Genomic DNA, 26145 nt, shown 5'->3' with positions numbered 1-26145 from the left:
GGGTCAGATCAAGGTCCATCTTGCCCAAGATCCTGTCTCTGGTAGCAGCCTGCACCGAAGCTTCAGAGGGAGTGTATAGAACAGGGCCACTGTAGAGCGATCCACCCAGTCTTCCACTCCCAGCTTCCGGCATTCAGAGGTTTAGGGTCACCTTGAGCACACACTTGCACCCCAACCATCCTGGCTAATAGCCACTGAACTCTAAAAGTCCTCCCCAAAAAAGACCAACCAACCATATGTCTTCCAAAGGGCCTATTAAGCATAGTCCTTTCAGAGGAGTGAGGCACTAGATGTTAAATCTTGACCAAATAAAGGTGGAACTACAAAGGCATGCTACAATACATACTGCTCTCATCACCATAGTATCCGACTGCCTTCCAACAGCGCATTAAGCAAGGTGACTAACATCTGTCGTGTCTGTTCTTTCATCTGCTCCCCAAGGAGACGAGTGTGTGCAGACGCACGTTACTGAGAAAGCAAAATCAAAGAACTGTGCGCTTGGCACAGAAGGTGACGAAGTTTGTGATGGTCCCTGGCTCCTGGGGCAGTTCATTCTAGTGTGTTGGGCCAACCCTTGAGAAAGTTGTTTCCTGCACAGACGAGCGCTACTCTTATTGCAGAAGCTCCCTTTGTGCCAGAGGAGTGACATCAGCCACACTATCTTTTAGACACCCTGGGCCCAGGCCATGGAGACGAGAACCAAAACTTTGAACCTGACTCAATATTCTGTGGGAAGCCAGTGGAGGGAGAAGGGGACAGATTTCATGTGTTGGCCGTAACATGGTGTCCCTAGCATATTTGCCAGAAGCTGGGAATGGGTGACAGGTGATGGATCATTTGATGATTCCCTGTTCTGACAGTGGCCAATGCCAGGTGCCCCAGAGGAAATGAACAGAAGACAGGACACTGGGCTAGATGGACCTCAGGTCTGACCCCATATGGCCGCTCTTATGTTCGCTAAAGAGACCCTGAGATTCACCTTTCAGTCCGTGCATTTGCTGACTAATCTAATCTCATCGATACATTATCTACCGTCCTAGACCATAAGCACTCAGGGCAGGGATGTAAAATGCCTGGCACACTGTTGGCCCTCTACAAGTTGTTTCCAACCATTCTCCTCCTACCAAAAAGACCTTTTAGATTAAATCAGTTCTTGGGCGGTCTTGAAAAATAAACTGTCACTTTACAGGGCCCCATTATGCCTTTTTAAAATTGCCACTGGACTTTCTATTCTCATTCCAGGCAAGACCACAGCAAAGCAAAGACTCAAATGGGACACTCAATCCCCCAGCCCTGGTCAGTAAAGGAGTGCGGGTAAGAAGGGCATACGCTGCTGCTGCTGCCCATTCTGTACCTGGTCAGTTGCATTTTTGCCAGGGTTTGGTCAATCTGGCATCGAACCCTTTCCCCAGAATTCTGATTTAAATAGGATGACATGCCAGTCATCATCATGATCAATTTAAAACAAAACTCCCCAGAATCATGAGAATAGGGAGGGCAGATTACAGAATTTAGCAGCAGGTCACACTTTAGATGGAACTATCTGACGATATCTCAAACAGAAAAGTCACTGCAACAAGGAGTAAACGCTTCTGGTTTCACCTGAGTGCAAGCACAATACCACTAACCAGGACATGCAATTTCCTCCTTTGTACAAGATAAAATAAAAATGGCTCATATTGCTCTGTAAATACACAGGTGGGGCAAGCTGTGGTGTTCTTTAGTGCCTTGAATTCTTAGGCAGCAGTAATCAATAGGATTCTAGGTTTATTTGCAATGGGTAACATCCTTATTAGCAAGGGTGATTTCGTATTCAATAAGACATCAATATTCTGTGCCATTCAGGGCCAGCTGTTCTCAGGGTAAACAGGAAAAGCATAATTTCATTTCAAAACCTGACTCTAGCCTCAAAGTGGCAATTACCATTAGTAAATTGATGGGACAACACAATGTGTTTACAAACAAGATCTAAATGACAGCATATCCAAGTCTGTTCTCCAGGATTGTTTAGAGCAGGAATTTCCTCAGAAAATAAAAACACTTTGTTCCCTTCTAGTGCCTTTCAGCCAGGGAACACAAACTGCTTTGCAAGCATTAATCAAGCTCCATGACATCCTCATGAGGTAGGTAAAGGATATAGGTAGGGATCACCATCTGGAGCAGAATACAACTGCTCAACTGCAGACCGCAATCCAGCGCAATGGTTTAGGGCAGAAAGTGAAGAAGAATAGTGTACACAATTAAAACCCTACGTGTGGGTTGGTTTGAGAAAATATAGTTTTCCTGAGCTCAAGTGTGATTAATTAGACAGATTATGCCATGGAACTCTTTGTAGCCATTAGCAGTAAGTTTTGGTTCTACAGCTCATCCCAGAGATGGAAACTCCTGCAGGAAAACGGCCCCTAGTACCACCCTTAGATATTGTTTGATTAAGGGACGAGCATCTCCTAGTGACACTGAACACACCCCTTCCTGAAGCACCTCAGAGATCTCCACTGACCTGGCGTAATCTTGAATAGCTAGTGAGCTGTGGTGGAATTGCAGCCCAATACGCTAGGGTTGCAGGCCATGAGATCATCCAGTTGAGTTTTTCTGATGTATCTTAGGTACTTATATGGCCCTGATCACAGTAACTGTCTCAATCTTCAACGTATTTATCCTCTCAAGCCCCCTATGAAACAGATAAGTGCTATTATTCCCATTTTCACAGACTGAGAACTGAAGCACAGAAAGACTAAGTGACTTACCAAAGGTCACAAAGTCAATCTATGGCAGAGCAAGGAGCAGAACCGTGGTCAGTATCCAGCCCACTGGACTATTTCTCCCCTCATTATCTCAAGAGAAGGTTCCAAAATACATTCTGTTGCAACATGAGGTCACGGTATGGCAAAGGTCGTTGACGCTGGTTATCAATCCTGTTGCCATACACCGCACTCCCTAACGGTCAATTACAGCCCCGAAAGAAACAATCAACATTAGGGATGTGATGAATATTGGCATATGGTAGACTGAGTGCATCAGTTTAGTGGATTTCAAAACAGTATATAGCAGATGCATCTCTATGGCCAGAGTTTATATGGCATGCCAAAAACAATGGTATGCTGCAAATCACAGTTTTACTATTTGGACTGAATACCAAAGAGCTGCCTTCTCATAGACTCATAGGTCAGAAGGGACCAATATAATCATCTAGTCTGACCTCCTGCACAAGACAGGCCACAGAACCCTACCCATCCACTTTTATAACAACCCCTAACCCATGACTGAGTTATTGAAGTCCTCAAAATTGTGGTTTGAAGACCTCAAGCTGCAGAGAATCCACCAGCAAGCGACCCATGCCCCACGCTGCAGAGGAAGGCGAAAAACCTCCAGGGCCTCCTTTTGTACTGGCTGAGCACAAAATCCCAGTAATCCTGTGAGATTGGGTGGTGCTTCATTCAATAAATGGAGATTCAAGAAGAGAGAATGTTGCCATTAGCAAGATCCACAGAGACAGCATCACGAATATATGGATTTGAATGGAGGGGCACCTGCTCACACCAGATCAGAAGCCAGCCCTTTGTTCCCATCAAAGGCCACAGATCTACAGCTACCATCTCACTGAACAAAGGCTAACTTGATCTGCACAGACATGGCCGTTCAACATGTAGAAACAGGGAGAGACACTCACCACCACTGGCAAACACAAGAATCCTGTCATCTAGTACAGCCAATCCCTTACAACGAGAATTATGGTCTCACCACTTGCACAGAACACTGTTGATTCATGAAGTGTAGTTATCCCTTCCAAGAATCTCATCACAATTTAACATTTTCACCTCCGGTCTTGGTGTTCCTCTCTTCCACTCCTTACACAAACACTTTCAATCAGGCTATGAAGTGATGTACAGGAGGGACACTAAATGTACAGCCAGCAACGAGAAGCCTGAATCTTCTGTTGTCCCCCAAAAGCCATGACAACAGCATCTGTGGCGAGCCACCAAAGGATGCCATCTTTAACATGGTTTAATTCTTCAATGCAACTCACAAGCCATTCACAAATGGGACTTGGAATCTTCCCAGCTCTATTTCTCTGATTTGCACAACTTCTCACACTTCTTTTGGGGGGAGGGGGGGAGAGGGAGGAAGGGAGGCAAAAACAAGCTTCTACCCCCCACTGCAGCTTTCAGGTTCAAAGATTCAGCTGCCAACCATCATTACTGTTGGTCCTGTCTACACAGGGCCACGAAGTATCAAAGTACAATCAAAAACCAGTTCAGACCCACTCAGCTTAAATGTGGTTTAGCACAGCCAGTATAGATGATGTCAGACAGTGTCAGACAGAATTATAGCTTGAACTGGCGTAAAAAATAATTCCCAGTCTCCATGTACTAACATCTCCAGACACATCATCTACTTTTGCCCACCATGCACTGTATTTGCATCAGCTGCCAGCAAGCCTGTTTAAACCCAAGGGAGGCCTAGCTGTTACCAGAATAAGTTAATGGACCCCAGGGTGTATCTTTACAAAACAAGCAGACGGATCGCATAAAATGGTTGTTTGTCTTCTTTGTCCATGGAACAGTTTGGCCCAACTGTAACTATTTTTGACACAACCATCACAATCATGATGGTACAAATACATTCGGGCACTCCCAAAGGGTTTATCCAATAGGGCCGTGCATTCTATGGCCATCGAGTTCACACTTTGCAGAAAAATGAGCTCCAGAATGTAAGCTTCTAAAAAAAAAGTCTCTAGCCCTTATAGTTGCAAAGATAACATTGAAAATATACTTAAACTTTATAGAGCACACAGCCTGAATAGGAGTGGTGAGATGTGACCCACCTCATTCATCACAAGAAGCAGTTAACTCTGAAGCCTACAGATGGCAGTGACATTGACAACACCGTTAACACTCCCACTGCTGATCACTGAAGCAAACCTCCAGCTATTTTTTTTATTCCACAGTTGCAAAATAAATGCCATGGGGCTACTGGAACAATATTATTCATTTTTATATTTCATAAAAATCTCAAACCAAAAACATCTGGAGTTGTTGCAGAATTTCCTCTACGGTGCCTCAGAGACCATGGAGCAGAATTTAGATTCCGCTTGCCATGTTACGGGGCCTTGTCTATGAGCAGGAGCTTCAGATACATTTTCAGGTGAGAGACAATGCATCATAGCATGGAATTAAGAAGACTGGCTGCAAAAGTACAGCTGCAATGCTTGTGGCTTCCTGTTCACACTGGATTGATTCAGCAGAAGCTGAGATATACCAGCCAGTACAACCAGTGCCCAGTAAGGCATCCTGGACGACTGCTGTGCTTGGATGCAAGCCTAGTCTATTCAAACACTAAGTCTATTTCAATACCTTTGGATAGGAAGACAGGACTCCACGCGTGATCTATAACTTCCTGGGGACAAACCCTTCAGATTTCTCACCAAGCCTTTGGAACACCCAAAGGAGAGACTGGATTGCAGAGAATCCTTCCTACATATTATACCATGCTCAGTTTAGGCTGGGACAGGGCTTTGGAACTTGAGGTAGAACTGTGGCATAAATACACAGGCAACAGACGTGATCAATAAAACTCATAACTATATGCCTCACTATCTAGTTTCAGGAGCTCTCAGTAAGCACATGTACCAATTGGGCTAGTCCATGCGCTGGGCAGTGACAAGACTGTCTCAAAGCATTACCCTCACTGCAGCTTCTGTTATTTGTCATCTTAAGAGCTGGGCAGGTTTCTTCTCTAATTGTAAAGTTAAAAAGGTGCTTTCCTGTCAATATTTGTTCAGGGCCGGCCAACTGTAAAACAGGTTCAACTCTTCTTTTCCATTTGCAGTGGGCCTTGTTTACAGACAGTTGCTGCATAATAAGAATTGGCCTAATTCATTGTTTGTAGCACATAAGCGATTCCACCTTATATAGAAATAACTCTGTGATGCCCTATTCTGAGGACTCCTCAAACACAGGCTTGCATGAGCAACTGCTCATTAGTAAAGCAAATACAAATAATTTAAACTCTGTTCTGCTTTACACGATGGTGAAACTGGGCTCCAACTATTTTAGCCTCACCTAAATGCCTTCTCAGCAACAAAGTCAGTGGCAACAAAGTAAAATCAAAATTAATTGACAACAATTCATTAGGAAATCACAGATGTGACACTCACTCCCCTCCCTCCTGACAAACAACTGATATTTTCTAAACCCTTTTCTGAATCCACAGGATGTAGCTTTGCAGTTTCTGGCAGCAGTTTCATTATAATATATATTTGAGATAATCATGTTACTAACTTGGTGTTCGCACCAAACTTTCGCCTTGCCTCCCTCTCTCTGAGTAAATATTTCACAGCCAAGTGTTCTGAGAGTTAATAGATTCTATTGCAATGTAACAATTCAAGCTCTAAAAATGTTTCCAAATTCATACCAGCCAAGGGCCAATAAAAAAGGGACCAGGGCCACCAAGAAGTTCCAAGTGGCAACTGCTCCAGTAACTATGAGGCACCAAGTGAAACTGCTAAGAATCTTGTTGATTTCACAGCTTCTAATGGAGGCAGTGAAGCTGACAGAAGTCTTGTTAATTTCATTACACTGCTTCTTGGCAAAGTTCTGAGCAGCAGCAGAAACACCTGAGCATCTTTTGACTCAGGAAGACAACATGCATCCTGTTATATTTGGGAGGTTTTCTTCACCACCATATGAGTTAGAAAGCTTTATAAATAATAATCAGCAAACTGAATTCTGCAGGAATGGATAGCTTAGGCTCTTTCACTCCATGAGAAGGAATAATGTTTTCCCAGCCCTGAAAAGGAGTACATTAAATTTGAAGTGAGGACGGGAGGAGAGAAAGGTTTCTGGAATTCCATGATCAGAAGAATATTCTACTAGGATGATGGATTTCAGATCTTTAACTGCTGCCACGGCAGTTTATCTGCCACAGCCATGAGGCAGTCATTTCCAATCCATCCCATCTGGGTATATGAGGAGAACAGTGCAAGAGTTTGGGTGCAATCACAGCAGTTGGGGGAAGAAGTTTACTGAGCTGTCAGAAGCAGGATCCAAAGGAGACTGCAACAGGTGAGGAGCTCAGAGCGCTTCACAGATATTCATGTCAACCCCCACAGCTTCGACCTGAGGTAGGTGTCACTCTATCCTCATGGGAAATCTATGGGCCCCAATGCCCTGGGATCTCACCTGGGACATGGCACCCAGATTGTCAACATTCAGCACGGGCTCCAAGGTTTGGGGTAAGGGTTTCCATGGGAAGAATGAATGGGAACAGAATCCTGGCATCTCCTCATTGTGCATCTGACCTACTATGAGGATGCTAAGGCTGGTTTTGTGGTTTCCTAGCATTAGGGGAATGTCCAATGTGTGTGTGATTGGACGGGAGGGGCCAACGGTCCTTCCTGGCTAACCACTTGAGGGTAGATTCCCACATAAGGATGTGGAGGAGCAGGAGGATCTTTGGGAACGGGAAGGCCAGAGACACAGGGTCTCCCAGGATCTCACTGTACAGTTGGCCTCTCACAGAGAGCATGGGGATCCCAGGGGACCCTCTAGGTTTTTCCACCATATTGTTACCTCCCACCCCCAAGCAGGACCTGCTGGTTCCAGAGTGATGGGGGGCCCTGTCCTTGGGCTGAGAGGTGTCAGAGCCCTGAGGGGATGAGAAAAACAACGGGATGAGCTCCAAGACCTGAGCGATAGATGCCCAAGGAAAAAGGGCCGTTCCTGGGGTGCAGCTTTCCCCAAGGGACGGGGTGGGAGTGTCCAGAGTGGGGGCCCTGATCCCAGGGGATGGAAAACATCCCTGAGACAGAGAGGTGCATGGGATCCCCTCAGCATGGAGTTACCCCCCCAGCATAAGGAACGGTGAGAGCCCAGGATGGGGGTGTCCTGGGGAGGGGGGGGTACCCTCAGAGGGATGGGGAAACACCCCCAACAGTAGGGTCTCCTCAGGATACAGTTGCCCCCACATGGGGGCACTACTGGAAGAGCCCAGGCCATTGGGGGGGTCCCAAGGAGGGGAGCTATCCCCAGCCCAGGCCATTGGGGGGGCTCCTCACTGGGGGGACCCCAAGGGGATGGGGGGCCCAATCCATGTGGTTGAGCCCCCTCCCGAGGGCGGACTCGGAGGCCCCGATCCCGGGCTCGCCTCACCGTGTGGTTGGGCCCCCCCCCGAGGGCGGGCTCGGGGGCCCAGGTCCCGGGTGGGGAGCGGGGTCCCGGGGCGGGGGGGCGGGGGGAAGGGCCCCGATCCCGGGCTCGCCTCACCGTGTGGTTGGCCCCCCACATGAGGACGCTGAGCAGCGGCTCCGAGGCCCGGAACAGCTTCACCTTCTGACACACGAAGTGTTTCTTCTTGGTCTTGGTCTTGCTGGCGCTGAGCGCGGCCCCCAGCGCCGCCCCGGCGCCCCCCGCCGACGAGCCCCCCGCGCAGTTCGAGGCCATGGCGGATCCGCCCCCCCGCCTACCCTAGCAGCACCTCCGCATGGTTCCGCCCCGGCCCGTTACACCCCCCTTCCCCCCAAAACAGTGGTTCCGCCCGAACCCCTACACCCTCCGCCCGATGGAGCAGTCCGCCCCGGCCCGTTCGCTTCTCCCTCTCCCCACAATGGTTCCGTCCGCCCCGCTAGCAGCTCCTCCGTGCAGTGGTTCGCTCCAGCGCTAAGGAGGAGCCGCTGTAGCCGGCCGAGCCCGCTCCGGCTCTTGCACTGAGGAGGCGCCAAGATGGCGGAGGCCTGAGGAGGAGGAGAGTGGGATGTACCATTCCCCACATTGGCAAGAGGTACTGAGAGCAGGAGTGTAGGAGGGGGAGCTACTGCCTGGTCCAGGTTTAGTCCCAGACGAGTTCCCCTAGGAAACCCTAAGGACACGTCCGACATTCTGGGCTGATGGGGGAACCACGAGAAGGGGCGAGATAGAGAAAGGGGGCGGAAAAAATGCCTCCCTCCTTCTCTCGCCAGTGGTGGTCTCGCCCAATTTGAGTGATGTATTACGTCTGGCCCCACCCCTCCTGGCTGTAGCCAATGATCAGCGAGGCGCCTGGAATTATGAATGGTCTGCTATCTATGTAACCACACTCTTAAAGGGCGAGCGAAAGGGGCACAGCTGCACATGGGGGGTAGCGCTTGGCAGCTTCCTCCCTCCTCATCTTCCACGTGCCGCGCCAGGGGTCCCCCTAGCTCCCCCTCCAAGATCCCCGTGTTGGAAGAGGGAGACCTAGGACCTGCAGCTCTCCTCCCACTCCAGCCTACACTGAGGGGAACATGTCACTTTCTTCCCCGCCCACCCCCAAACGACACAGGCCAAGGGGCAAAATACTGTGGCTTTTCCAGTGAGCGAGCCCAGGCTTCCTCGTAGCAACTACGTGGAGGGACACATCTGTAGTTTGTTAGCCAGCTCTGATTCTTTAATAAGGGCAGCTGGCTGGTTTATTACCTTACCTGCCTATAAGGATTTAAGGTTGCTGGCTAGTCATTTAGTGTAAGTCTCATTTATGCTTGAGGAGACCTAGAATGGTTTGGTCTGGCCTTCTTCAGTCACTCTGTGCAATTCTAGTTCTCTCTCTCGAAGCAGAGCTTTTTCTACTAGTGCCTCCTGTTGTTTCTGTGACAAGTGGTTACGAGCCATGAGACTGAATACACAGCTGTAAAACAGGCCACACCACATTTAATAGAACCCATTGCTGTAACAGCAAGGATGAAGGAGTCACAGCGGTAATACACAAAGGCAGGTATGAGAAATACTGTGTCTTTAAGCAACTTTTAAAAATTATACCTAAAAGTAAGTGGGTTCATTTCTGACTCCTATTTGCACTAATTTTAGAATAACCCAGCAGTAAGCTACTATAGAGCAATAATCATCTGCCAAAGGAAAACATCTTATACAGCATGGTTAATTCAAAGAGTACTTAAATCAGCTTTGCAAAACTGTCATGAAAATTTGTTCTCTGAGCTACAAAGTGTATTTGTCTGACCCCTCATAAAATGGAGAAATCCCTAATTCTCACATTCCTACCCTCAGCCTCCAAATAATGACCCCTCCCCCATCTACACATCAGCAAACAGAATTTTGTTACTCAGCACTGCACATTTTTTTGTCTGCTTATCAACACAACAGTTTTATTTTTGTATGCAATACTCATTTTCATCAATGTGGAGAGGGGACATTTTTATGACAGTTTTCCAAGGCCCTAAATGATGAATTGACAGTGCTCTCTGCAATTAGAATCTAACCCTCTTTTCTGGAAACGAGTCAGAGATTTTTTTAAAAGTACTTTTAAAAAAAAGCCTAGTCAGATACACCCCTGTACTTATGCCCGTTACTCCATGTATATGTACAAAATCCCAGAGAAATATTTTATTCTATTACCTGCATCTTGTTTGAGTTTTGTTTATTATTCCTTTCACTCAAGTCTCTGCCTTGCTAACACACATCATTCAAACCTGCCAGCAACTTGGCATATTTCTATAGATATTTCTCAGGTCAGATATGTCTGAAACTAACTCCATACACCCTCCTTGCCTATTCCCAAACTGCTGACACTGAATACTAATCAAGCTAAGTCTGTCTCTGGTGTCTCTTCACAGAAGTTAGCAGAGTTACTCCACAGGTGAATTTGTTCCCATGGCCGATTCTAGAGTATTGATAAAATAGATCCTTTCTCAAGCATCGAAAGAGGTCAACTTGCCCAATGAGTCTGGTAATTAGTTACCAGAAATTTGTGTCTGAGAACAGTATTAAAAATGGATGCTGGTTTAGGTGGGCAACAGGAAGCAAGATCTGGTAAAGTGTTAAAAATAGAATATAAGGGTGGAGGGTAGCTCCACCAAACAGCTTGTTGCAATTTAATACTCCAGGTATAAATGCCTTCACAAAGCTAGAAGGCCAAGGAACTCTGTGCTGATATAGAGAAGTCCAGCTCCCTTTCACAGAGTAAATATCATTGCAGAAATCTGTGCAGGTTGTTGGAGGATCCCTCTGTGCATGGGGCAGCTGCCCTCTGAGAAGAAGTGTCCTGTGAACTGTTCTGAAAAAGCCCCCGTGAGCCAGCACATCAGCAGGAGGGGAGCAAGTTTCATCTCTGCATAAAGTTTTTTTCCAGGGCAGCTGGTGTTCTCTGGATGGAGTGGATGTTGCGTTTGACCCGATCCTCTACAGAGGAAGTGGACGCACTCTCCAGTCTTATGTGGCTGCAGAAGAATTGAATGAGAAAGAAAGTCATATCATCCGTCTAAATTTTACCGGCTTTCCAGTCAAGCTTCATTGTTCCTGGACTCTCATGCATCAGCTAGAATAGGAAACAGGCTGCTGCTTCCTAATGCAGTCTGCATTGGAACAGTTGAATGACTATGGTTTAGCCTGTGACAGACTAAATATCACATATGCAGGGTCAGTTTTTCTCTGTATAGATTTTAAGAGGTTCCCAATTACTCCTCAACCTTCCAAACAGAACTGTTAATTACCAATGTATCTGTCACAGGAGATTCTGCTGCTTTCTGAGAAGCATACAAGAGGGAAAAGCAATCTGTCCCCAAATCAGGGCAGTGCTCCTCTGGGAACCCAACAGGTACAGCTCATGCTGTAAATTGCGATGTTAGCTACAGCCAAGAAGGGATAATTGTGATCCCTGATGTATCATCTTTAAGACTCAAGCCACATTATTAAACAATATCCTATGCCCCTCCCACGCCCTCAAGTAACGCACAAAATGCCAAATTTGTCAACTTGTCTGCTCTGAGAGGGGGGGAGAACTTTGGATTCTGCCCAAGAGGGTTGTCTATGGTGATTTTAAGCTACTTTGCACTTTCCCAATTCTGGGCTTCTCCAGGGGCTAGAACAGCCTCCAACATAATTCAGACAGTTCATAGGGGCTCCCTGGGCTAAAGCACTGTATACACCACTCCTGCCACACCCCCTATCCCCAGGTCTATGAGCCGGTCCTCAGAAAACACCTACACAGCTGTCTTCCTCAGGTTCCATGCTGGGAGAATCCTCTCCCAGCCCGATAAGAGGCTTTCAAGCCACTTTACAATGCTCCAACTCTTACCCAGCATGAACAGCCTGGACCAGTGGGGAGGATCTCACCCCTTGTGTTCACAAATGCCTCTCTCTCATAACACCTCTTACCCCGCATGGTCTGTTATTTCTTGATCTAGTTAGAGCCCAATCACACAAGCCATCTGCACATAGACTCCCATGGGAGGTCTAAGTACAGGGAATTTATGGGATCAGGCCTTGATATTGCCTGTTCTGAGAACAGGGATTTTTTCTTTACCTGCTTGTAAAACACCACGTGATTCTATAGTGCTCCACAAATCACTCGCACTGAATGACTAGGCAGTCATGAAAGTCTTGATCACTCTTTTTTAGAGAGTTAGGTTAAAAACAAACAAACAAACAAAAACATTTAAACCTCCTTAGTTCTGCTGTACAATGTGGAATCAGTCAGTAGAGATGGAGAAGCTCCATCAGGTTCTATACCTCATCCCATCCTGCAGCCAGTGCAGGATTATTCTCTACAGTGTCTTTGTCGAGTCTAATTTTAAATGTCTCCCCCATTCCCTTGGGAGACTATTCTCTGCATTTAACTCATCTAGAGGAGTGGGCTAGCAAGACACTCACTGCAGGAATTTTCCATCTCGGGAGCTGAGTTTCTCCAGTTCTCGTTCCCGCTCTTCCTCCTTTTGGTGTCTCCTAACATTGTTTGCTCTCTCCTCTTCCCGCCACTTAGCGTTTTCCAACATTTCCTGACGCTTACGCTCTAGCTCCTCTGCGGAGAGCTTTCTGTTGGGAGGCAGAAACAGCGCTGTTAATTATGATAGCTTCCCCCAACCCCTTGCCTCTCCCATCCCTAAACTCTAATGCAGAAGTTATTCATAGCAAGGACACAATCCACTACATTATTGAACACAGCAAATCCCAGAGGAGAACTTCCTTGTTTGCTGAAGCTCTGAAGTATGAACATTCTCAAGACATAAGACAGAAACGGGCAACATAGCCACCCATCTCCGGGATGTTTTCCATAATAGCTATTTGATCGTCAAGTTCTTGGCATTTCTGACACAGCTTTCTTCGGGCCTTGATTCAACTAAGTGCTTAAGCACACACTTAAGTGGAATGTCTTTTGGGTTTTGATCTTCACTATTCTCACTGGGCCACAGAGGGAAGGAGCCTTTTTGTTTTTTAAACTGATTGGTAAGAGGACATCAACAGGGGCATCACATTATCCTGATGGCCTTGATATAGAATGCTTCTAGCTACCAGCCTGTGGGATAAAACGATGACTTGATGTTCACCCCCGCAGGCTGGTACATGGCAGGTGAACAACCAGGAAGAGAACATGCATCGCAACGGGAAGCAGTAAGAGATGGTAAAATACAACACCCTCAGAAATATCAAACACTGTTCGGACTGTTCACCTGTCCTGCTGTGGTTCATTCCATTCACCTTTGGTCCATTCTAGTTAATATAATTATGTTTTTGCATTACTCACTGCCTATTATTTTAGGATCAGCCTGGACAGCTTCCTTATGAAGGTGCCACATGTGCAACATTTTGCCTACCTAGTATACCCTGAAGCATGCTGTCGTCGGTATCCTTTTTTAGGGGAAGGGCTCCTAGCTCTTTCCTTTTCTTTCCTGTCCACCTTGGTGCTGTACCTGTAATCCAGGAAAGAATTTTTAACACCACATGCACATAATATCAACATACCTATGGCCTCTTCCTGTATCAACCAGATATCTAACAGATCACAAGGACAATCACTGGCATTTTGAAATAAGAGCTCTCCTATAGTTCCTGTGCATTACCTGTCACTTTCAGCAGAATGGATGTTATTTTTAAAAATTAATTTTTATACTTGATTTATTTTCATGGTTTTTTTAATTGTTTTATTTTTACTCAACTTAAGTTTTTGCACTGGCAGGGAATAACTAGTATCCAAGGTTTATCAACACTTAATGACTGTGGAAGTAAAGATTCATAACAATAATTGCTTCATATACCATTTTTCAGAGCATCTCGAAGTACCAAATATTTTGTTAAAGCCAGTGACATGTTAACCGTCAAACAATATTTTAAAGGGACACTATCAACTTTAAAAAAAACAAAAACACAAAAAAAAACACACACTGCCTGAATTTTTTTTAAAACAAAAAGCCCCTAAAATGACTATAATAGAAAGAGATTCAAGAGGAAAAAAAAATTCTCCAGTTGTTTATTTTGTGCATTTGGCTGCACTTTGAGTAAACTTGCTTCCACTGATTTCCCAAATAGTTCTTTTGCTTGTCTGTATGGGTCATTTTTATTTGCAGCAATAGGAGGGGAAAAAAAAGTTTTAAAGAATACAAAAGTGTGAGTAGCAAGGATACCAGGGGCTGCAACTATTTTGTAAAAAACTGACCAGATTCCAAATTGTCAATGTCCCTCTAACAATCTATTTTAGGGTTTTACACTATCACCCATCATCTTTGTATCTGAGCTCCTTCCATGTAAAACTGATAGCAAGAGCAAAGTCCTTGGTGGATTTCATAGAGTCTCTGGTAGTTTTTCCTCTATAGGGTCACAACTCTGCTTGGGGTCGGAATTTTGATTAAGATTTTATTAAACTTCCTTTTGGGGAGGAAGGGTTGATAGGGGTTTAGAAGAAGGGAGTGTCAGTGACGTGAGAATATTTGGAAAAACTTTCCACCATAAGAATGATTAAATTTAAACAACTTCTCTCTGTAAATTGTAATGCATGGTGTGTCTCATGTAGGGTGACCAAATGTCCCAATTCTATAGGGACAGTCCTGATTTTATAGGGACACTCCTGATATTGGGGCTTCTTTTTATATGGGCTCCTATTACCCCCCACCCCCATCCCGATTTTTCAGACTTGCTATTCACCCTACCCTGTCTCTCCTTGTTCATTTCTGGGATAAAGGGATAATTCACAGATTACAATTTATTTACTGAATAAAACCAAATGCTTCCCAAGCCCTGTTTGTGGTTTGGGAGATCTCTACAACAGCTACAAAGGCAGCCCCTTGCACTTGATGCAAAGCCAGGCATCGGTAGTTCCACCAGCTTTAATTTCAAGTCATTGGGATAAAGTGATGTGAGAAATTAACGCCGCAGAAACATTGGGAAAGAGTTACAAGTAGGCTGATGGGATAATAGGAGGAATTTTGCTGCTAAGCATTCAACTGACTTCTGCAAATTCCTCCCCTTAGAGGAGCCACGCATGCCCTTTATTTTAATCTGTTTCAAAGTGAAGATTTCACACTCACTGTTCACCATGCCGAGGAGGCGATCTTGACCTCCTGCGCTCAGACTCTTCCTCCTCTGTACTCTTCTTGCCATTGTCTCTCTTAGGAGACCCGGACCGGCTCCTTGACCTAGCGCGGTCTCGGTGTTTGTGAGCGGCTTTCTCCTGGCCAGCAGCTGGAGAGCGCCGAGGCCGGTGACTGTGGTCAAGGTCTCTACTCTGGAATTAGGAAGAGAACATCGTTCAACAGAGAGCAATTAAATGCACAAATCGTGGGAGCCCCGGCGCAGTGCTGATGAGGCAGAAAGAGCTAGGCTAGGCAAATGCACATGTATGGGACAGAGGCTAAAGGCATCATCTACAACTCCATCCATTCCCAAGATTTCTCTGTTCATAGTGGTTTTAGCCACATTGAACATATATTTATAGGGCCTTGCATCCCCAAGCACTTGCTACTACTACACAGAGCTCCGAAAATCCAGCCACTTCTGGTGTGGCGTGCAGCAGCTAACCACAACAGTAAGGGGACAGGAAAGTCTGGCCAAGAAAACTGAGGCAAATCTTTGCTCTTGTGAAAAGCCCCACTAGATCTTGGCACACAAGAACTTGGTTGTTAAGAGCTTTTCTGCAAGACGAGGGGTGAAATCCTGGATCCAGTGAAGTCAATGGGAGTTTTATCTTTGCCTTCAATAGAGCCACTATGTCACCCCAGGGGCTTAAATAACATGATATAAAGTCAGACAAACATATGACCCTGGCACAGTGAATGGAACGGAACTTGACTTATCCACCTGGGAAGGGAGGGGTCCTGGAACAACTTGTATAGTGTGGGGGCTAAGAGCCATTGAACCAAAACTGTAAACCCTGTATGTGATGGAAATCACTTCAAGCCAGGAGGTGCGACAGCACCCCCAGTTCCAGCACCTATGTTGGAAGGACAAAATCCTTGATGGGACTTGAATCTCTGGTCCCAATGGGAGCTTACCCACAAAACCACCTCCTTTCTCAGTCCTCTTCCAGAGCCTAAAACCACTGCATAAGCTCTAGAGCCATGCTTTCCTAACAGTTACATGGGCATACTCTACAGACAGTAAGTTGTGAGAAGCACATGTGCCTACCTGTAAGCCGTACCCTGGGACTTTGGGATGAACAGGTTCCCAAGAACTATCCATCTTCTTGGATCTAAACGCAAAAATTAAAGTACGGTCTTTGGAGTGGAAAAACCTAAGAATACAATCTCTCTTTCTATCCACTGTAGCCATTAAACCTTTCAGAGTTTATCCAACAGTCTAACATGACAGGTATGTATCTGGAGTGCGTTTTCCCAATTTGTTTTTCCCCTACAGAAAATATAAAAAATAATAAAATGTAGTCCCCTCAATGATACTGAAGGTTCGTGTATCATCCCCCCACAAATCACCATGTTATAACTATAGATAACACAGCACCACAACATGATCTGAGTGGTTTACAAAGGCAGAATAAGACATTCTTAAATGATAAGGTCTTTGGGACAGGGAAAGAGAAGGTAAATGAAAAGCACAAGAAATGAGACAGCAGGCCAGGGATGGGAGGGTCAGTTGTGCAGAGACTGATGAAAAATATCAGATTCATAAAAATGGGGTTTATAAAGGAATTTGAAGGGGGGGGGGACTGACAGATGAGAAGGAAATCATTCCAAGTAGAGGGGCAGCATGAGAGGAACAAGAGAGATGAATGGAGTAATAAAACAAGAGGACTGTTTAGGTATAAGTGAAAGTATAGGTAGTGAAAGCAGAGATGTAGGCAGTGGCAAAACTGTGCAGTGCCAGGGTAAGGCGCTTGAATGGGCTTGCAGTAAGGTGGGGATATTGCAGAGCAGGGATTCAAAGGACTGGGGTGATGGGATGAGAATGCAGGGTGAAGAAGAGGATTTCAGCAGTAACATTTTGGTTAGCAATTTTCATCTTGTGCTAACAGAGATCTTTATCGTTAACGGCACCTGGGGCTGGCATAGCAAAAAGGGAAGCAAACTACAATATACCAACTACTCCTGTTAAAACAAGACCTGGAGGAATCAGGATTAGGTTGCGGTTTACGTTCAGCTCTGCTCAAACGCACATGATTGTGCAGTCAACTGGAGCACAGCAAGCTGCCTTAGGGACCTTACGAGTCACAGAGTGAACTCTCATCCCTCCTATATTATATGCAAACCCAATGGGCTGGGTAGAGATTTTTAACCCCCAAACGTACCTCACTCTGCTTTGCTCGTCGTCACTGCTGGTGCTTTCTCTGCTAGAACTTCGATGTCTGCGTTTCTTGTGCTTCTTTTTCTTCTCCTTCTTCTTCTTTTTTTCCTTTCTTTCCAAGGTGCTTTGCAACTATAATGCAAAAAAAACCAAATTCGGGGCTGATCATTGCTGCTCACACACTCGTTAGACAGTCACCATCATGAGAGGCTGTACAAAGATTAGATTCTGTATGGACAGAGTCTCAGGACAACGCACACTTTGCAAAATCTCTTATGAGGAGGCAAGGGACTTTTACTATGGAGCCCAACTGAGTCCTCCTCACTGTCTCTGTGACTTGACATAGCTGATCTGTGACAAGAGAATTGAGAATGAAAATAATTGGTTACAATAATGTAACAAGTAAGTGAAAGGGGAAAGATAACATGGCCCATGGGCTGGGTTTTTAAAAAAAAAAACAGTTGCTGAGAGACTTTCTGTATGAAAGAGCTTATTTTGTTCTTATCCAAAAGGATCCAGGGAACAGAAAAATTCCTCTCTCTAAAGCAGTGGTTCTCAGTCAGGGGAACATTTACCCCTGGGGGGACACAGAGGTCTTCCATGGGGTACATCATCTCAGCTAGATAGTTGCCTAGTTTTATAACAGGCTACATAAAAAACACTAGCAACGTCAGTACAAACTACAATTTCATGCAGTAACTTGTTTATACTGCTCTATATACTGTACACTGAAATGTAAGTACAATATTTATATTCCAATTGATTTATTTTATAATTACATGGTAAAAATGAGAAAGTCAGCAACTTTTCAGTACAAGTAGGTTGTGACACTTTTGTATTTGTATGTCTGATTTTGTGAGCCAGTAGTTTTTAAGTGAGGTGAAACTTGGGGGGACACAAGATAGATCAGACTCCTGAAAGGGGTTCAGTAGTCTGGAAAGGTCGAGAGCCACTACTCTAAAGGGCGTTTCTTCTGGACCCCAATTCTGCTCTCACTCAATTCAGTGCAAATTCTGCTTCTGATTTCTGTTAAAGAATACATACCAGTTCTTTGATTTTCTTCATTTTTACAGGATTATTCAAAACTTCCCTTTTTTTCTCTTCCTCTCTTTTCCTAACAAAAATAAGCAACATCGGGGTTTTCAAAGAACATTCATAACATCAAAGATGAAATATTAATTCAAAGCACGAATCAAGGCCTGATTCTGCAAACATGTATGCACGGAGTTGACTTTAGTACCAGGAGATGTCTCACTGAAATCAATGGGGCTATTTAAGGCAGTAAAGTTAAGCATGCGTGTGTTGGCTGCACTAGGGCTTAAGGCAGACTTTGTAAGTGCGTCCACAGATCCAACCGCAGGATCGGGGCCTTTGGGGTTTTTTTAATGCTGAATAGCAAAGTCAATCAAGAAACTGTTTTATATCCCTGTGCAGGCTGGCTCCGCGGTTCCATCAAGTCCTGTCTAAGGAACTTACTTGTCCCGATGCCCTCCATCCTGGCTGAGACACTGGTGAATGTCTGATACCTCAGACAATTGCAAAGCCTTGCCCATGGGAAGTAAAATTCCTTCTAGAGTCACAGAGCAATTGTTTACACCCTGCAGCATGAGATACAGCACTCCTTTGCACGCGTAACTATGATTATTGGTCTCTTTCAAATAGACCATTATTGGTCTCTTTCAAAATCCAGCTACAGAATTTAATTCTATGCAACTGCGATACAATCATTTACACCAGAGCTAGATGTAAAACTACAGCCTTGCAGAGAATGCAGCCTCTTTTTCCTACTGAAGGATTTAGAATTCACAACTTCTTATTGGAGGGCATCAACTGCTTAAAATCCCACACACATCGAGCTACAGCATGGGCAGCAGGATGCATCTTGGGCCCCCATCCTGCAAACACCTAAGCACACGAGTAATTGTCTGGATGCGGGTGGTCTCATAGACCTCAGTGGGACCATTCAGACATGCAAAGTTACTCACGTAAGTGTTTGCAGGATCTGGCTCTTATCCTGAAAGGAAATGAGTGCTTGGTATTTACAAGTTTGAAATAAACAAAACAAAACAAAACAAAAACACAAAGAGAAGCTTGGAAATGGGACACACATACCAGGGGGAGGGGGCGGGGGGGTAGAGGAAGAGAGAGAGAGAGAGAGAGTCTAGATTATTAATAGTGTAACATCTAGGAAACAAGGAACCAAAAGGATCTCTAGACAATCTTCGGTTTTTGGAAAAACCTTAAGTCAAACTCTACCTTGCTCAAATTCTTTTGCTTAACAGAATACAGCAAGAAAAAGAAAAAAGACTCCAAATCACAGCATGCAACATCTCTGAGAGTCAGCAGAGAAATCTAAACAGTTGCGGGCCAATCAGACCAAATATTAGTATTGCAGAAGTACTTAACGGTCTCAACCAGATCCCCCTTGTGCCATACAAATATATAGTAAATGACAGTCTCTGCCCCAAATAGCTTCTAGTCTGAAAGACAAGACACAACAGGTTGATAAAGGAAACAAGTGGACAGGGGACATGCGAGGTGACAAACAGAATAGGAGTCTTAAAACAGACGAGCTCTGTGCAGTTTTTGGCCAATCATCAAGCAGTGATCACAACTCACTGCCTGCCTAGGTTAACTGTCCTCGTCAATATCCCATTTAGTACCTTATCATGAAAAGTGGATCTTCCCGGATTTTGCTTGCCATGTCTAGGACAGAATTGACACCTGTGGGGGCAAAAATTGAGCCTGGGAGAAGTCCTGTTTCACTGGAACAACCTGCCTCTTTGTCTTCCATCTTCTCAAAGACGTATTTGTCCACAGGGCGGCCCATCAGATACTCTTCTCTGTTCACCATACCCCCAGGACCCTGGTACATCCAGTCCAACTTCTCTTCTTTTTTCCTGTTTCAAGCAAAAACGCCATGTTACTTTGTTTTCCTTCCAAGCAGCTCTAAAGTTTCACTTTTCTCTGCAAAGACAAACAGAAATGCTTGAGAGTAAGCCGACCTTAAACTCCCATCTTTGGCGCTGATCCTGCAAAAATCTACACAGGGGCTGAACTCTACATGCGGCGAATAATCCTGCTGATGTCACCATTCACAGGGTGGAAAAGTAAATGCCTATGTAAATTTTTTTACAGGATTAAGGCTTAGAAAATAGATGGAAGGGACCTATTAGGACTAAGTCTTATCTATCTCTCTGTCACAGCAGGATTATTCTCTACACTCCAGCCCTTGTCCATTCTTAAATGACAACTGGAGGCAATTCCACAGGGTAATTGATTTCATTGCTAGGAAATTTCTCCCAGTATGGAATTATCTCTCAGCCCTAAGATAAATGGAAAGCTCTATTCTAATCAACCAGAAGTAGTAATTGATGGCCCATTATAACAAGCATCTTCATTTTTTCATGGCACCCACAGTTTATAATGTGACAGCCAGGAAAGTTAGTTATTTGGTAGCTGCGATTCAAGTCCTAAAATAAATGTGTGACTAGAACATCCCCATTCAGAAATTCCTCCTGGTGACACAAAGTACTTCGAGTACAAATGATGCACACAGGACTTTCAAGGGACAGGGCACACACACAGAGTCTAGCATAAAACTCTGCCTAACTCTTACTTGACTGCTCCCACATCCTCTGCATAGCGCTGCATCTCCTCCCGGGCTCGCTCCTCCCGCAGCTCCCGCTGCAGCTCCTCAATCTTCTTCCGCTCGGCTTCATGTTTCTGCTCTGCCTTCCACACCTTCTCCACATTGCGCAGAGTCTGGGGATGCCAGCTCTTCTTCAGATTCTATGGAGAAGAGGAACCAGTACAAGCAGATTTTAGAAAGCTAATATCCCAGACCCACAAAGCCTCTCTGCGAAACGGGAACACAAGCTTCTCACAAGGGGCGCCAGGAGGATGAATCAAAGGGGCACAGAAGCCATATTTTAACAAATATTTCCTCATCTACTTTCTGAATGTTTTCGATTATTAATACTGAAGGCAGGTTAGTGAGCAAATTTAAGGACTGCTCCTGTGTTCCACACAGACTCTCAACTCCCTCTGACTTCAGTGGGAGCTGTAATCATGCAAGCAAAGCAGGCTTAGGTCTTTACCTTGGGGGAGGGGGGGTGATTTAAATCAGATTGGCCAGTAAAAACAGACAAAACAGTTTCACTTTCACCTAAACCAGCCCTTGAAGTGCCTGAGCAGCAAACAAGACACAGATTTTAAATCAGCCGAAAAAAATCCCCAAGGTTTAAACATCAAAGTGCGGGTGTAACTTTGCATTGTACCTTTGGGGTTTTGTAAAACTACTGTGTTCTTCGGGGGTCCCTTTTCCCCAAGACACTGGTATTTGTTTACCACCTCAATTTAACAAGGGAGGGTTGGTTTGTGTTTTAGGCAGAGGGTTAGGGAATCATTAGTTATTATCTGAATTGTGGTAGCACCTCAGGGTCCCAGCTGCGGACCAGGGCCTCCCAAACACACAGCAAAGAGACAGTCCCTGCCCCAAAGAGATTACAAAGCGTCCCAAGCCCTTTTCCTCTCGCTTTTGCCCCACAAACCCAAATTTGGGCCCCGATCCTGCAAACGCGTCCGCGTGTGGTTACGGTTAAATTCAAGCCCCCTGCGCCGGGGCAACTCGCTTGCTTCAAGTTACCCCCCTGCGCGAACCCCCCCATCTCAGACAACGCCCCCACCCCCCAATTTAGCCCCCCAGCCCCCAATCCGCCCGGGCAAACTCCAGGGGGTCCAGGCTCCAAAACCACGCGGGGGCTCCCGGGGGCCACGCCCCGGATCCCCGGCCCGGCCCAGGCCCCTCACCAGGTCTCCTCCCCCCATAGCGGCGGAGACTCGAGCTCGCCCCGCTACCGGGCCCGGCCGCGCGTCAGCGCCCGGCGCCGAGTCCTTCACCGCAGGGCCCCGGCTGATGGCGCCACTTCCTGCGCCCGCCCGGGGCGAGGCCCGGCGCCGCGCACGGGGGTCTGGGAGGGAACTAATGGGGGGGTTTGGGGAGGAGACCACAGTGTGGGGCAGGTTTTGGGATGGGCCGGTGGGGGGCTGTCTATGGGTCTGGCATGTGGGGGGGTAGTTTTGAGAGGGGCCAGAGGGAGCAGGGTGTGGGAGGGGACCCGGGGGTGGGGTTATGGCTGTCTGGAAGTTGGAGGCTTTTGGGGAGGGGACCATGTGGCTATGGGGCCTAGTGAAGGGGGGCAAGTTTGGGCTGCCTGGTGGGGGCTGTCTAGGATGGGTCTGGAAGTGGGGGTGATTTTGAGAGGGGCCCAGAGGGAGCAGGGTTTGGGAGGGGACCCGGGGGGTGGAGGGTTGGGAAGTTGGGAGGCATTTGGTGTGAGAGGACCCAGGTGTCGGCTATGCGGCCTAGGAAGTGGGGGGGGCAAGTTGGGGATGGCCTGGTGGGGGCTGTGCTTATGGGTCTGGGAAGTGGGGGGGGTAGGTTTTGAGAGGGGCCAGAAGGGGAGCAGGTTTGGGGAGGGGACCCGGGGGGGGGTTATGGGTCTGCGGAAGTGTGGGGAGGCATTTTTGGGGAGACCAGTGGGTGGCTATGGGCCTAGAAGTGGGGGGGCAAGTTTGGGATGGGCCTGGTGGGGGCTGTCTATGGGTGGAAGTGGGGGGGGGTAGGTTTTGAGAGGGGCCCAGAGGGGAGCAGGGTTTGGGGAGGGGATCCGGGGCGGGGTTATGGGTCTGGGAAGTGTGGGAGGCATTTTTGGGGAGGGGACCCAGTGGTGGGCTATGGGCCTAGGAAGTGGGGGGGGCAAGTTTGGGGATGGGCCTGGTGGGGGGCTGTCTATGGGTCTGGGAAATGTGGGGGGCATGGCTTTGGGAGAAAATCAAGCTGGGGAACAGGTGTGGCTCTGCTGGCTCATCGGCCTGGTAACAATACCGTGAACCATCAGTGAAAGACGGGAGTCGGGTTAAGGTTTAACCCTCAAGTTATATTTCGAACTCATAGTGTAGTGAAGACAAAGCCTTGGATTACGGCTAGCCCTACTGTTCTGCTCTGGACTTACAAACTGATGTTTTGCTGCAGATGTGGTCTCTATCTTTGTCCCAGAGATTACAGTGCAAGTCTGTTATCTGTCTAGGACTAAAATTTAGTAGAACTGAAACCATCATTCACTGAAGGGGACAGTAAGAAAAAATGTCAAAAGGAGCTACTACGAATGGTCTTTGTTCATTTTAATAAACAGTACAATAATTAGATGTGAGTTAAAGAAATAGAAAGAAGTATTTCTTCACACAATTCACAGCCAACCTGTGGAACTCATTGCAAGGGGATGTTGTGAAGGTGAAAAGTATAACTGGATTCCAGAAACGAATTAGCTACCTTTGTATGGAATAGATCCATCAATGGCTGTTAGCTGAGATGGTCAGGGATGTAATTCCATGCTCTGGGTGACCTTAAACCTCTGACAGCTAGAACCTGACATTGGATGACAGGATGGATCACTCGATAAATTGCCCTGTTCTGTTCATTCCCTCTCAAACATCTGGTATTGGGCACTATTGGAAGACAGGATGCTGGCCTAGATGGACTATTGATCTGACCCAATATGGCCAGTCTTATGTTCAGTGTTGGAGAATCCAGCACAACCCTATGCAAGTTGTTCCAATTGTTAATCACTCTCACTATTAAAAATTCGTGCCTTATGTCTAGGTACTACAAATTGTCTCCATTGATTTGAATAAAAGATACATTAGTCAGATGCTGGTTTTCAAAACAAATCTAATAAATGTAACATATTTAAGAAGGAGCTTTTAATAACTTCCAGTTGGTTGTTCCAGGGACTCATCAGACTGTAGCATCACAATCTTAAAGAGGCACAGCCCAGAGTTACAAAGGTGTCTTGTATCTTTACGTTAATTTTTAAGCATAGCCATTTTGAGCAACTCCTGAACACACTGGAATGGTCAGAAATATAGCACTGTATTTGAACCGAGACCTAATAAATTCACCTTTCTTTGTATCTGAAACTTCTGCAGAAGATCGGGAAAAGCTGTCTTTGTTCGGGGAGCACCTATGCATTTGAATGAGTGACCTCTTACTCTGAAATTAAATGCCTCATGACTGAACTATACCCCACTTTGCCAGTGGTAGATAGGAATCAGTGTTCTTGTTTATGGTGATCATCCCTGAATCATTTTAATTTTTATTATTAAATGTATTTATTTGTGCTAACACCCACTTTATGCTGGTTGCTTTCCAAACAGCTTTTGCTCCAAGAGCTTCCAGTCTAACAACAGATGTCAGGGTAGAGGAATAACAACCTGCAACTCATACAAATCAATCAGATCCAGTATAGGCAGCATGGTAACGGTAGGACTTTAAAAGGGGATTTACATGTGGCCAGGACAGCAGATGAGGTCAGAATGGTCTTCCCCTGTATAGAGGGTTGCATGAAATATGACGTGCTTTGGTTTATTTTAATGCAAGGTGACTTAAGAAGATACAGGTTTTTACTAAATATAGCGGATGCTATCCTGACTCCATTGAAGTCAACTGGAGATTTGTTATTGACTTCAGTGGAGCCAGGATTACACCCAATATATTTAAGGAGCTATTGTAATAAGTTCCAGTTGATTATTCTATTTGCTTCTATTTTTGTAACCACAAATTATTCTTAAAACGAATTATTCTTAACTAGGCTGTCCGCATAAAAACCTCTTTTAGCGCTTAGTCAATTGCATGTTTATTGCTGTGGGTATAGCTCTGGGGTACAGCATTTGACTGAAGATCATGTGGCTCTCCAGCCCAAATCTGAGTGACCTCAGTTCTTCTGACCCTTCAGTGTTCATCCTTGATGTTCCTCCACCTACACTAAAAAAGTATACAACCAAAAATCAAATGATACGTTACTGAATGCCCCTCTAATGTACCTTGTCCTAACCTACATCTTACAGTGAATCTCCTGATGAAGAATGTGAGTAAAACATCATTTTCAACCTTCAGCCCATGTGCATCATCTACTGTTGTGGAGCTGTGTATTAATTATTCACTTAATTATTATTACAATAGCACCTAGAGGTTTAAGACCAAGAACATCAGGGCGCCATTGTACCAGTGGCATTTTTTAAACATATTTTTAAGCAGGTGCTTAACTACCCAATGTCAAATTCCTGCAGTTTTTCCATTCAGTAGAAGTACTAATGTTGCCCAGAAATTCATAGTTTTGTTGTTTAGTTTGTGATTTTAAACAACTAATGGGTCATTTTGCTCATGGATATGAACAGGTGATGAGTATATTGAGGTTAAATTTTGTAATTCTGTGCAAAATGTGAACCTACTAAAACAGTGAAAGTTACAGAGCCTTTGTAATTTTTTGTTTTTCAGAAGTAGATAAATAAAAGAGAGGGAGGTACCTGGATTTGAACTAGGGACTATTTGAGCTGTAGTCAAATGCTCCACCACTGAACTATACCTGTTTTATCTTTAGTATTAATTTGGGGGAAATCCTTTCATATGAATTAGTGGTCACACCGACTCAAGCCATATAATTCAGTTCTGCAATTTGAAATACACTTTAATTAATGTCCATGTTTCCATTAAGGATTCCCAGATTGTTACTCCACTTTCCACTGGTGGGTCTATATCTTTTTCACTGGCAGAAACCTAATCAAAGATAGATCAGTCCACAGTGACCAACAATTCTTTAGTTTGATTAAAATG

The 26145-nt window shown here is 45.5% G+C and overlaps 2 protein-coding genes across 4 annotated transcripts in view; both read right to left on the bottom strand.

The window, feature by feature from the left end:
• PIP4K2B (phosphatidylinositol-5-phosphate 4-kinase type 2 beta) overlaps nt 1-8456 on the bottom strand; it is a 32643-nt gene extending 24187 nt beyond the window's left edge. The window contains exon 1 of one of the 2 annotated variants that reach the window (XM_032791350.2): nt 8265-8456. In XM_032791350.2, the coding sequence (XP_032647241.1) occupies nt 8265-8441 (177 nt within the window). In that variant the 5' untranslated portion in view covers nt 8442-8456. The remainder of the gene's footprint in view (nt 1-8264) is intronic. The other variant, XM_032791351.2, reaches the window with a different exon arrangement.
• Nucleotides 8457-9642: 1186 nt separating this feature from the next.
• On the bottom strand, nt 9643-22380 carry CWC25 (CWC25 spliceosome associated protein). 2 transcript variants are annotated; one of them, XM_032791352.1, is made up of 10 exons: nt 22284-22380; nt 21091-21263; nt 20135-20371; nt 18516-18585; nt 17476-17603; nt 16362-16425; nt 15266-15462; nt 13559-13654; nt 12618-12779; nt 9643-11185 (listed from the first exon to the last, which is right to left on the bottom strand). In XM_032791352.1, the coding sequence occupies exons 1-10, from the start codon at nt 22299-22301 to the stop codon at nt 11071-11073; spliced, it is 1260 nt and encodes a 419-aa protein (XP_032647243.1). In that variant the 5' UTR covers nt 22302-22380; the 3' UTR covers nt 9643-11070. The 2 variants fall into 2 exon arrangements, with proteins under 2 accessions (XP_032647243.1, XP_074915740.1); XM_075059639.1 differs by lacking the exon at nt 22284-22380 and adding an exon at nt 21752-21927.
• Nucleotides 22381-26145: the final 3765 nt, after the last annotated feature.

Source organism: Chelonoidis abingdonii, chromosome 21 (assembly GCF_003597395.2).
Source record: "Chelonoidis abingdonii isolate Lonesome George chromosome 21, CheloAbing_2.0, whole genome shotgun sequence".
Taxonomy (NCBI): domain Eukaryota; kingdom Metazoa; phylum Chordata; order Testudines; family Testudinidae; genus Chelonoidis; species Chelonoidis abingdonii.
Note: the sequence above shows the minus strand (reverse complement) of the source record. Positions and strands in the feature narration are given on the sequence as shown.